At 56.4% G+C, this 11,789-nt stretch overlaps 1 protein-coding gene across 1 annotated transcript; it reads left to right on the forward strand.

Annotated features, from left to right (window-relative positions):
- Positions 1-9,729: 9,729 nt before the first annotated feature.
- On the forward strand, positions 9,730-11,558 carry LOC120691723. The gene has a single exon (XM_039974890.1). The coding sequence runs from the start codon at positions 9,782-9,784 to the stop codon at positions 11,117-11,119; it is 1,338 nt and encodes a 445-aa protein (XP_039830824.1). The 5' UTR covers positions 9,730-9,781; the 3' UTR covers positions 11,120-11,558.
- The last annotated feature ends 231 nt before the right edge of the window (positions 11,559-11,789 follow it).

An 11,789-nucleotide genomic window follows, 5' to 3' on the forward strand; every position in this document is an offset into this window, starting at 1 on the left:
CCTGCGAAGAGCGGCAAGGGCGAGGAACAGGGATCGGATCCCCAAGACCAAACCCCTACTTGAACAAAGGGAGCAAGGTAAGAGTTTTGCCTTGGAGCTCCCCGCGTGCTGCGTCGCGCTCTCGCCTCGCGCCCTCGACAGACTTGGTGGCGGCGTCGAGACCTTAAACCGCTGCGTCGCGTTCCCGGACCGTGGCCTCGCGTTCGCCCTTGGCCGCGTCGCGTTCCTGCACCGCGGGCCTCTGCAGCCGACCGCAGTTGGCCTCGAAGCCTTTCCGCCTCCTCCGCGTCAGCCCGCGCTTGGGTGTTCGCGTCGTCGAGGGACCGGTGCACGACAATTACCCGTGACGTCACCTCCTGGAGCCTCCTGGACGAAGATTCATACTCCAGGTTGCGGGCCTGCGAGCAATATCAACATGAATCTCGGGCGTGCAGGGAGAAGAGCGACATCACAAGCAGGCAGAACACATACCGTGAGGGCGAGAGCCACAACTTCATGCAGTTGCCTACAGAGCTCCTACGATTGGGCAATGGCGAGCATCACCGCGCCCCGAGCAAGCCCTCCGTCAGCCGAGGTCTGCGCGTTTATGGTCCCCCAGGACGAGCCCACGACGCGGTAGCCCGGCCCTGACAGCGGCTCGACCGACGAGCTCCTCGCGGCGCGGCGCCCGGAGATCTCCACCTATGCCGACGGCGGTGGCCTCCGAGCGGTTGTGGGAGCGCTCCGAGGGTGCGACACCGTGCCTTCTGCACCCGGGAGTGACGCTTCGGCGGATTGTGACGCGCTTGACGTGCCGGCAGGAGGGTCCGTTTTCGTCCGCGACAGCTGGGCCCCTGGGCCTGAACCGACGAAGGATGCCCCTCCTCTCGGCGCGACTAATGCGTCTCCGGCGGTCGTCGCGATTTCTGTGGTAGCGGAGGCCGTGCGCTGAGGCGCCTCGCGTGTCACCATCTCTGACGACACGGTGCGCACCGACGACGTACCCGCCAGGGACGTATCTCCCTGGGCTTGACGCCGGTGCACCCTCACGATCTTCTGGGGCGCCGCCGACAGAGGGTCGAGCCTGCTCAATGGGCTGGAAATAAACGGAACCAACAAAGGATAAGCAAATCGAAGTCATTCCAAAGAAAACTGAGCGGCAAGTCACTCACCGCGCTGCGGTCGGGCGGGGCTTCCTCGGCTTAGGCTCAGCCGTTGAAGATCCGACCTCCCCCTGGCGCTTGCCCAGCACGCTGGGCGGAGGCCACAAACCTTGCGGCGCCCCGAGGACCGCGGCGGCCGTAGAGGACGTTGGGGAGGGCGAAGCTCTGCGTCCGACCTCAGAGGCTGAAGGCGGGCCGGTCGTGGTGATCCCCGTGAGCGGCACACCTCCTACCCCCGCGCCGGCGGGCGAGTCGACGATCGGACCGCCTGAATAGGCAGTCACGCCCTGTGACGGAGGGGGACCGCGATCACCCCCACGTCCGGGGGCGCCGGCAAGTCTCCAGCGCCGCTCCCTTCTCCCTCCTCCTGCGACAGAAGAACCCAATCAATAAGCTCCTCACGGTCATGGTCGTCGTCGTCGTCGTTGCTGCCGTCATCAGCACTCCAATCGGGCTCCTCGGGGGACTCGACATCACTGTCCACCTGCTCGCCGCGCTTTTGCGCCACTCGCGTTCCGCCCGGCGGTCCTGCTGAGCAAGATTCCAATCCCATTTGGCATCTTTCTTCTTCTTCCTCTTCTCGGCGGCGGTACGGTTTATCGCCCGCCGGGTCGCATCCCCGGGCGAAGGGGGCGCTGGAGAGGCGGAAGTCGTATCTGTCCTATGAGCGTCAGGCGGGAGTCCCACAGCCAAGAGGTTTGACGAGCAAAAAAAAAAGGAAGACCCAAAGGAAGAGCACTTACGAATCGGGCGAACCCCAATTCCGGGCGCATCGCCGGATGGCCGGGGACGGGGAACACGGGGTACGGCTTGTCGAAGGCCTCTCGGAGCCGTTGGGTGACCTCGGCGTCACTGATCTCACCGACCGCCATCACCGTCCGGGCGACCGCCTCCACCGGCGCGTCGGGTCTCATCTCATCCAACGCGAGTGCTCGCGCCATTATGGGCCCGACCCGCCGCTTGTGGTAGGCGCCCACCATGCCGGCGCCAGTCAAGCCCTGATTCTTCAGGAGCTTGATGGTGGCCAGAAAGCCAGAGAGCTTCTCCCTTTCTTTTCGGGCCGTACTCCCACACTGGCGGCTTGTCCGTCAGGAATCGGCCAGAATAAGCGGGGAGGGGAGCGTCCCCATGGTTCTTAACATAGAACCATGAGGAATGCCATCCCTTGTTGTCCTTGGTGAGGGGAATTGGCATGTACTCGCCCGCCCGGGTGTTCTTGCCACCGCCACCACCTCGAAGGTGGATACTGGCGCACCCAACCGGGGCTGGATAAAGTTCATCCCCACCCTCGCCTTGATGGGGGAGATGGAGAAGAAATACAAGAGGTTGAAAACAGGGGGGCTGAGAAAATGTTCGCACAGGGCGATGAAGGGGGAGACGTGCTGAATCCCGTTCGGATTCAAGTGCTGCAGCTCCAGCCCATAATACTGCAGCAGCCCCTAGAAGAACAGGAGGGAGGGCGACGCGAAGCCCCATTCGTGAAAATACACAAACGAGACGATATACCCCGGCGGCGGCGCTGGACTCTGCTCGCCTTGGGGAACCCTCCATTCCTCCGCGCTCGTCAAGGGGCACAACAACCCCCTAGACACCAGGCCGTTCTGGGTGGCCTCGGTGACGTCGGAAGGAGTCCAGAACGACATGGCGAAGAAGGGGAAGGAGCTCGGTGACGATGAGAGGGCCCGAGGGATCGCCGGCAACGAGAACGAAGAGTGGAAGGTGCGGCTACTTTTTGCTTCTCTCTCCCCCTCTGATTTTTCTCTCTCTCGCTCGTGATTGCAGAGGAAGCGTTCCCTCGATTCCCGTGGGAAGGATAATTACGGTGCCCCTCATAACGCGCCGAACCCGCCGGAACAGGGACCCCACGAACCCGGCAAGATGCGGCCCATCGAGAATCGCGCCGAACGGCCCAAGTAAGTAGGGATCTGGGCCCTAAATGGACCCGGCCGGCCCAATAACGCCCCAGGGTTCAAAAGCCGGCCCGGCTAAGGGCTCGAGGCTGCCCAGGGCACCAAATGAGTGAGGGCAATGACGGATGGGCCCCCGGCGGCCAGTCCCGGACACCCGGAGGGTGGTCTAGGCTTCCAGATTTGCGACTAAGTCTTGATCAGATCCTGACCCATGTTTTCCCTCGAAGGAAGGCAGCGAGCCGCTAGGGTCGGGCGAACGACCCCGATAACTGTGACGGTCGGGACATCAAGAGCTTCTAGGGTCAGTCGCAAGCCGACTCAGTCCGACCCCCCCCCCCCCGGGTCGGGGCTCCACTTAGACAAGCCCGCTAACAGCTCCATGAGCGCCGTACTTTGACCCCCGACAGAAAGTGCGGTTTAGCTCGGCTCTCCCACTTCGAACGAAAGAAGTGTGTGGCAGAGTTAATCGGAATAAAGTCAAAACGGCCCCCGGCTGGCGTCCTAATCGAACCGGAGTCCAGGGGTCGGCATCGCAAGAAGAGATCCAAGACGGGATCGCATGACGGGCGGGATCAGCCAGACCGACCCTGCGGACCGGCTCGAAAGGGTCAGACGCGGAAGCAAAAAAAAACAAGACGAATGAAGTCAGTTCGCGCCCATACGAGAGGGAAGTAAAACTTGACAATAATTTACATATGAATATATATTACTGCTCCATCGGATTACACAAAAGTCTGATGACTAGAAAGACCACGCAGGGCCAGGCAGAAACGGCAAAAGCCAGACGCCCTAGGAAACAAAATGCCTACGCCTAGCCGGAGGTACACGGCGCATGGGACCAGAGGCCGGGAGGAGGTGCTGAATCCAGGGTTCGTGGCCACAGGGTTCACGGCCACACCACGGACCTTTGGCCAGCAGTTCCTCTTCACGCGGTGCTGGCCGCCCCGGCATCCCCCGGCGGCTCCCCATCGCCGACTGGTCGGGGCAAGGCTCCGCCGCACCCGCCACCACCCGCCTGCCGAAGGATCTCGGCGTTGTCAACCTCGGCAACGACGTGGGTGGCAGCGAGCCCAAAGTCGCCAGCGAGCGAGTCACACTCTGCCGTGGTCGTAAGCGGCGGCAGCCTGGGGCTCAGCTGGCGAAGGTCCTGGCCGGACCTGAGCTGTGCCGCGGTGAGCGCCAGGGCCGCCCCATGGTGAGCGCCAAGGCTCACAGCCCTCCACACGTGGGATGGGAGATCATGGAGGTGGAAGTCTGGAAGACCACCTCACTCCCTGGCACCCGCGCCATGTTCACGGCGCGAAGCACCGCGTGCTCGAGGGCGTGAAGGCGGCTCTCGAGGTCGTCGAAGCGGAGCCCCATGTCCGCGATCCCACGGCGGGCCGCGACGAGGTCCCGCTCTAGATCCTCCGCCTTGGCGCGGGCCTCGGCGGCCTCGCCCTGCGCCTTTGCCGCCGCCTCCGAAAGGGTCGTGAGGGCGGACTCAAGGTCGGCGTTGAAGGCGCGCAGCCGGCTGACATCCAACATCGAGGTGGAGTAGCGCTCGCGGGCCTCGGCGAGATCCCGCACCAGATCGCGAATCTCCTGGCAAGGGCCCTCGTCGGAGTCCGCTGAGGACAGTGAGGAAGGCGACCGGCCCTAGGACGGGAGGACGAACCCGCAACCATCCCCGGGATGGCTAGAGCTAGCGATGCGCCGGCAGAAGATCGGGTCCTGGGAGGCGAGACGCGACCGCGTCCTCCCATGCTCCCCATGCAAAAGCGTTTGTTGCCAGCCATGAGGAAGAAGACGGCAGGGAGCAAGAAAGGGTTTTTTGCAAGGGATGGAAGGCACGCTGGGGAGCGCCCCGAGGAGCACAATTTATAGGCGGGGAGGTGCGACGCTTCGAGTCCAGTACGGGACCCGGAACGTCGTGCTCTTCTCTTAACGCCATCGCACGCGTCCCGAGGAGCGCCGCAGAGGTGGACGGGGAACGCGCCGTGTCAGGGTTAAGGCCCCGAATGGCACAGCCCCGGCGGCCCCGAGCGGCTGCCCATGAGGCGCTCCTCAATTCCCTCTCCGTCGTCATGGCACATCGAGACCCACCGAGGGCCGTGGGTGCGGGCGAAACGTTAAAACAATTGAGTATAGGAGGCGCGAAGCACAATAAAAACAAGAATTTATTAATGAATAGAAATAATCACACAAATTACATGCGGCCGACGGTCATTACAGATAGAAAAATGTAGTCACCAGCGGAGGGTGACAATTTTCCCTGTCTTGAGGGAGGTGGCAGCAAAATAGAGAAGCGCTAGGAGGAACAATTTCCTCGCAAGCCTTCTCCTAACACCTCCCCCTCCACAGGCGTTGCGACAGGTGAGTAAGGCGGACAGCTTAGCCGCCACCTCCGTTGGCTCGCCGTAGCGCCTACGGTCGGCCTTGTAGGGGTAGTTAACCGGGCCACCTGGCGCACTCGACGCCTTAGGTGCCCCAGAGACGTACCCCAGCTGCCAAACAGTCGGCTGGCACGCCCCGCCGCTCGCAAGCATTCTCCTAACACCGAGGCGCAGGGGATGCAGAATCCCCCTCTGGGGGACGAACCAAGAGGAAAATCTAGCCATTCTATAAGGGAGCAATGTGGGAGGCAGGATGAGTTCGATGAAGAAGAAGGCTCCCCACAGGTCGCTATTTATAGCAAGGGAAGGGTCTAGGCTCCACTACAAGAGCGTGGCGCCCCACAAGGCGAACAGTGGCTGCCCCGAGCCGTGCGCCGCGCGGCGACCGCTCAAGGGCATGCCCCGGACAACGAGCCCTGCTCAGAGCTGAGCGCAGGACAGAGCTGGACAGGACAGGCCAGCCAAGCGACGCGTGACACCGTCCGACACGGATAATCGATGGTTTTTAGCCTCTGAACGAGTCTCTGACTCGCTCAGAGGCTCGAGGGCTACACCCACTGGGTGCGCTCGCGCGCACCCATTGGAGGACAGGGAGGCAGCGACGCGTCTCGCCACCGGGCAGCCGGTCAGAATGGTCTGTTCCATCAAAATGCCGAAAGACGTTGCGCTTTATTACGGCAGGATCACCATCTGAGCGAATCTCTGATTCGATCAGAGGATCGGGGGCTACACCCAGTGGGTGCGCTCGCGCGCACCCACAGGAAGAGATGGCGTCAACCATGGAGCGATTCCCGCGCTTAGAACTATCAGACCCCCGGCATGTTGACACAATTAGGCGCAACGGGGTCGGGGGCTACTGATGGAGGTAAAGGTAACGGGTACCCCCAAAACCCGTGATTAAGCAATAAAAGGCCCAATGAGGATAAGATAAGCACGACCCGAGACAGGCGCAACCGGCCCACTAAAAGCCGACCCCTGTGGGGAGCACCACCCATAGACCAACCCCCGCGAGGAAGTCTCCGCTTCACCCGACCCTCGCGGAAGGACTCCCGCCGCATCGGACCCTTACAGAAAAATATCGCACCGACCCCCGCGGAAGGAGTAGGAGCGGGTCCACAAGACAATTTGACCATGCCGCTAACTCAAAGACTATCATTAGCCTGGGGAAGACCAGCGTGGGCTGACAAGACCATTCGCCCCTGCCACGGCACGGGCTCGGGCAGGGGCCACAGCAGTCCGACGTGACAACGCCTTACCGATGGGACGGAGTACGCCCTCTCCCACCCCGAAGTCAGCTCTAAGGACGGGGAGACCGTCCTCGGGGGCAGGGGGAAGTACGTCCCCCTGCCAACGCCAGCAAAGCGATCATCAACACGTGTCCCTGTGATGGGACAATAGCTATAGCACGCCATGACTTTCTTCCACCCGTCATGATCATCAGGAATGGAAGATGGAGGAAGAAGATTGCCGCCAAAGGAATAGGTGACTAGGGGCCGTACCAGGGCCGACCAACCGGAAGAAGGGATAGCCAAGGCGCATCTGACCCCCTAGACCTTCCCTTTCTCACTTTTCCATCCTTTTTGTAACCGACGCCCCGGTCTCCCTTGGGCTATAAAGGGACGGGGGGTACCCCATGCACGGGGGACCGATCGATCACACAAACACACACACGCACACATGCATACCCGCTCATTTCCACCAGAGACTTGGGAACCCCGTTCCCTCTCTCGCTCATTTGTAACCCCTGCTGCAAACTTTGAGTGCAAGAGCGCGAGAGCTCGAACTGGACGTAGGGACATTCCGCCCGAACCAGTATAAACCCTCGTGCCGAATCTTTGCATTACCATCCGTAGTAGCAACGCGCTTACAAATTTACTAGCCGGTGATACGGAACACCGACAAATTTATTTTTTGTAAATATCTTTCATTGATCAACGGCTAGAAAAAATTTCAAGGCAAAAGTACCTGAAAGTACTTATTGGTACTTTACAATCATTGTAACAAAGCTCATTAAATAAAGTCTATTTTGCTCCCCTTACCAATTCACTTTGTCTGCTTAACCCCTTGAGGAAAATTTAGGCTCAATTTACTCCCATGACAATTTCAATTGGTCCAATCTATCCCTACTAAGATTGCTCCTTTTTATTTCTCCATATATTCTTTGAATTGGAAGTTCAAATTTTGTGAGTGGATAGAGAACATGATGCCCTATGTTAAAAAACACATTAAGAATTTTACATGGTTATTTTCATAGGTTGGAAACATTGAACATGAAATTTATCATAGAGATACAATTCTGCATGAAAAATATTCATAAAAAATCATAATGTATTTTTCTAGCATAGGGCGTCATATTATAAGTTATATTACAAAATTTGAAGTTAAAATTCCTCCCTTTGATCTACATAGGTGAGTTTGGAGGTTTGAAGCTCCGGTGTGTGGGCCGGATCTCACCGAAAGAGCTTCGGCATCTGTTCCGGAGGAGGAAGATGGACAATAGGGTGCTTGATGTAATTTCCGTGCTACTCAGGAACTTTACTGTAAAACTGAGATGTACTGTTCCACTTGTGCTTTAATAAAAGTTGCATCTCTGTCTCGCAAAAAAAAAAGATTGGAGCACTTGAAATAGTTGAAGTAAATTGAGCCTAAATTTTGTTAGGGGTTAAGTGGATAAAGTGAATTGTTGAGGGGAGTAAGATATACTTTTTTTTCTTCTAAATTTTACACCATATCAGCAATTTTATCGACATGGTAGGATTATTATGTAGAGATAAAACAGGAAGTTTTACATAGCTACACACTGACACAACATTTGTCTTGTCTGGTAGACATGAATTTATAGGTGCCATTGTGTGCTCGGGAATAGTATCTAGGGTTATTTAAGAGTTGCTAGTGCCTGGTCTAATGTAAATATGTAATTAAGATAGTAGAGGTGAACTATTGATTGGATGACATAGGTGCACAAGTACCTCGGGTTGTGTTTTATTCAGTTTTGAGTAAAATGCACCACCGATCTTTGAACTTGGATGGTAGTGCCATCTAGATCCATAAATTTCAAAAATGCATATTTTGATTCTCAAACTTGCTAATTACTTCATGACAACGGTAGGTTGCTTTGTGTTCACAAATGGAACACACAGCTGGCTGGCCAGGCTGGGGATGGTTACTCTAACTTAAAGGCACTGAACACATTCGAGGACCAGTCCAGAGGTGATCTTGTGGGATTGAACTGTATCTTGAAGGCCAACATCACTGCGGGTCTTCAAATGACAGTTAGGCGTTTGATGGTTTCAGGAAGGAACAATGCTTTGCAAACTTGGACTAGTATCCGTGATAGCCATGATCACACTATAGTAACTATAGTAGTAGTGGTGAACTGAACTAGGGTCGAGAAACTGAGAATGGATGGTATACGCTTTGAGTAAACGTAATTTCTAACCATCACTCGAGTGATTATCATTTCTGTGTCAATCGATCGATTTTCTTCGTCGCTCGCTGGCCCAACAAGGCACCTCCAACAATGCTTCCGCTGCAGGCTCAACAAGTGCCTTCTCGCCCTCTCCTCCACGCAGTGGCAAATCTAGCCCGAAAATGTAGAGGAGGATCATGTCCACTCTCTTCTTCTTCCTCCTCTTCTTTTCTTCTTCATCCCCTCTTCCTCTTCATTGTTTCATCCCAAAAATCAAGGGGAGGGCTTAGGGGGGTATCCATGGGTATTAGGAAGGTAGGGGGGCTTAATCCCCCCTAGCCCCCCATGTGGATCCGCCCCTGCCTCCACGTGGTCATGAAGAGAGAACAGCAGAAAGGTGTCGCTGTTCTTTCCCTACGAGTGATGCACCAATACATTGCCCTTCATATACATATATTATTTCTAGACCAACATATTTTTGTAGTGTTTAAGTGTGCTGTTTTAAGAAGTTGTTTTTTTTCTCTTCCAAACTTTTTACTTGTTTCTTTTTATTTGTATTGTATCAGTTGTGGTGTATCATCACCTTTTTGGTTGATTTCGGTTTTATGTTCACTCGATTTCGATTTTCTTTGTTGTGTAATCGACTGATTTTGTTTGTGTGCACTCACTTTTCATCACCAGAAAACTGGTACGTGGAATGTCTGGTCCAAAAATCGAGTGAGGCAAAAACAAAAATCACTCGGATATATATCACTCTCTGTTCTGCATGTGTTTGGTGGATTCAGCCCAAGTTTTTGCTTTCAGCCAGAAAAAAAAGGCCCAAACAAGCAACATCAAGCCCAAGCCCAAAGCTATGTCTCCGGTCTCAGTCGTCACGCGCGCGTCAACCTCCGCGTGCCCAAATTCCCCATTCCCTCCCCTCGCCGATCCACCGCCGCGACCGCCATGCCAGCTGCCGCCGCCGCGCCCGCTCCCGCACCGCATCCTCCTCCGGCGATCCTGGACGCGCGCACGGGCGGCCGCATCCTGCGCCGCGCGGCAGGGCACCTCCTGCACCCTGCCTCGCTCCCGCCGCTCCTCCTCGCGGCGCTTCTCCTCCTCCTCTTCCGCTCCGCGCTCCTCGCCGGCACGCTCCGCCTGGCCTCCTTCGCCGACCGCGACCCGGCCCTCCGCTCTCTCCTCGCCCGCCTCTCCCCTCCCACCCCGCCATCGCCGCCGCCTCCCCCGCACCACCTCCCGCGGCGCCGCTCCCCGTTCACCTCCCCCGCATCCTCCCTTTCCGACGACGATGTCCTGGTCGGCCCCCTCGATCCCGCGGCCTCAGCCCCGTCCCGACGACGCAACGCCTCCTACCACCATGTCCTATTCACATCCTACTCCGCGCCCAAACCCTACCCGGTGCCGCTCCCCAACCCGATCCCCGGGTCCGCCTCCCCCTTCTTCCTCGCCGTCCACAACGAATCGGCGCCGCCGAAGCCCGCCTCGCCGCGGGGCAACGAGCTCCGCTTGCTGGACTTGACCCGGCGCGACGCGGCAGCAATCATCAACCTCCTCGCGCTGCTCTCCTCCGCACACGTTCTCGCAATCCTCGGGTACATCGCCGTGCACTCCACCGCACTTGGCGCAGTGTTTGCGTCCGTCGCGGGGCGGCACGTGCAGGAGCAGCGGCGAGGGTTCATCCTCGCCGGCGCTGCCAGGGGTGCTAGGCGGCTCACGGGATTCGCGTTCCTCCGGTGGGCGACCCGGGATGCCATTGTCCAGATGCTCTGTCTCTGGTTCTTCGCCGATGTGCACGATCAGGCCCAACTTTTCAGGCTCTTTGTGGTCGCCAAGCTCATGCCATTCTCGGCATCCGTCAACCCATGGCTTGCTGCAGCAGTTGCAGGCCCAGAGCTTGATGGTTTCTTCGTCGCGTGGGCTGTGCTTGACGCAGTCATCTCGGTGTTGTTCACTGTGGTGCCATGGGTGGTTGTCATGGACCGTGATCCGCGGCCACCTGGGCGCAATGCTGTGAAGGAAGGGTGCTATCTTGTCTCTCTGATGGCAACCGATGCCACATTGCTCAAGTGCTGGGAGACAGTTGTTTGTGGCAGCATGGGGCGGCTCATCATGGTGACATTTGGTGGAAAGGTTCTTGGTGGATTTCTCCATGCGATTGCGGAGGTTTACTTCATGGTGGTGTGGCTGTTCTTCTTCTTTGCGGCAAGGTGTAAAGAGGTGCGACTGGGGGGGCGTCAGTTTGGACTTGAGGATGTGTCAGCTGCTATTGATGGATTTAGGTAGTGGCCAGCTGCTGGTGGTTGCTTGGTTCTCAACGCTTGGGAGGTATATTTCATGCCTCATAGTGTTCATTGATGACACACTACTGGCCTTGGCGAAGTAGTTGTTTTTTCAGTTCTCTTGATCTTCTAAATCTTGCTGGGATGGTACATGATTCAGATGAGGAAAAGAGAACTTGACAATGTTGTATACTTGTATGTACAGTTTTTTGCTCTCTGGGGGTGTATTTCACGTATAGACACACCATGTGATAGGTGTTGTAGCTCCAACATGATTTGTGAAGTTTATACATCCTACGCTGTGCTAGCAAGGTTTACCTTGGTGTTATGGAAGGCTGAAGCTTGTCATGGTGTCTGTTCATCACCGGTGAAACTGTTGATATGCACCTTGTATGGAACAAATAATTTTTTTCCTCCAATAGATGTGATAGTATGATTGCAAATGATCAGAAAACCTCTGCAATTTGCAGAGAATACCCATGAGCATCTTACCATCTGTGTTTTTTGTTTATGGGTAAAGTTATGGACTAGTATATGGCTATATGCTTCTTTCTTTAAGCTTTTGATCACCTGGCCACTGCATACCATACGTTAACCCTTTGTTCATTCTATATTTCAGTTTTTGCAGTTGGTTGATTGATCCAAAATTGGTAGTTTAAACCCGAGTTATTAGA

The sequence above is a fragment of the Panicum virgatum genome, chromosome 9N, assembly GCF_016808335.1.
Source record: "Panicum virgatum strain AP13 chromosome 9N, P.virgatum_v5, whole genome shotgun sequence".
NCBI classification, from domain to species: Eukaryota; Viridiplantae; Streptophyta; class Magnoliopsida; order Poales; family Poaceae; genus Panicum; species Panicum virgatum.

Excerpts from the sequence above, each read along its gene's own strand:
- LOC120691723 (XM_039974890.1), top strand. The coding sequence starts at position 9,782 with ATGCCAGCTGCCGCCGCCGCGCCCGCTCCCGCACCGCATCCTCCTCCG.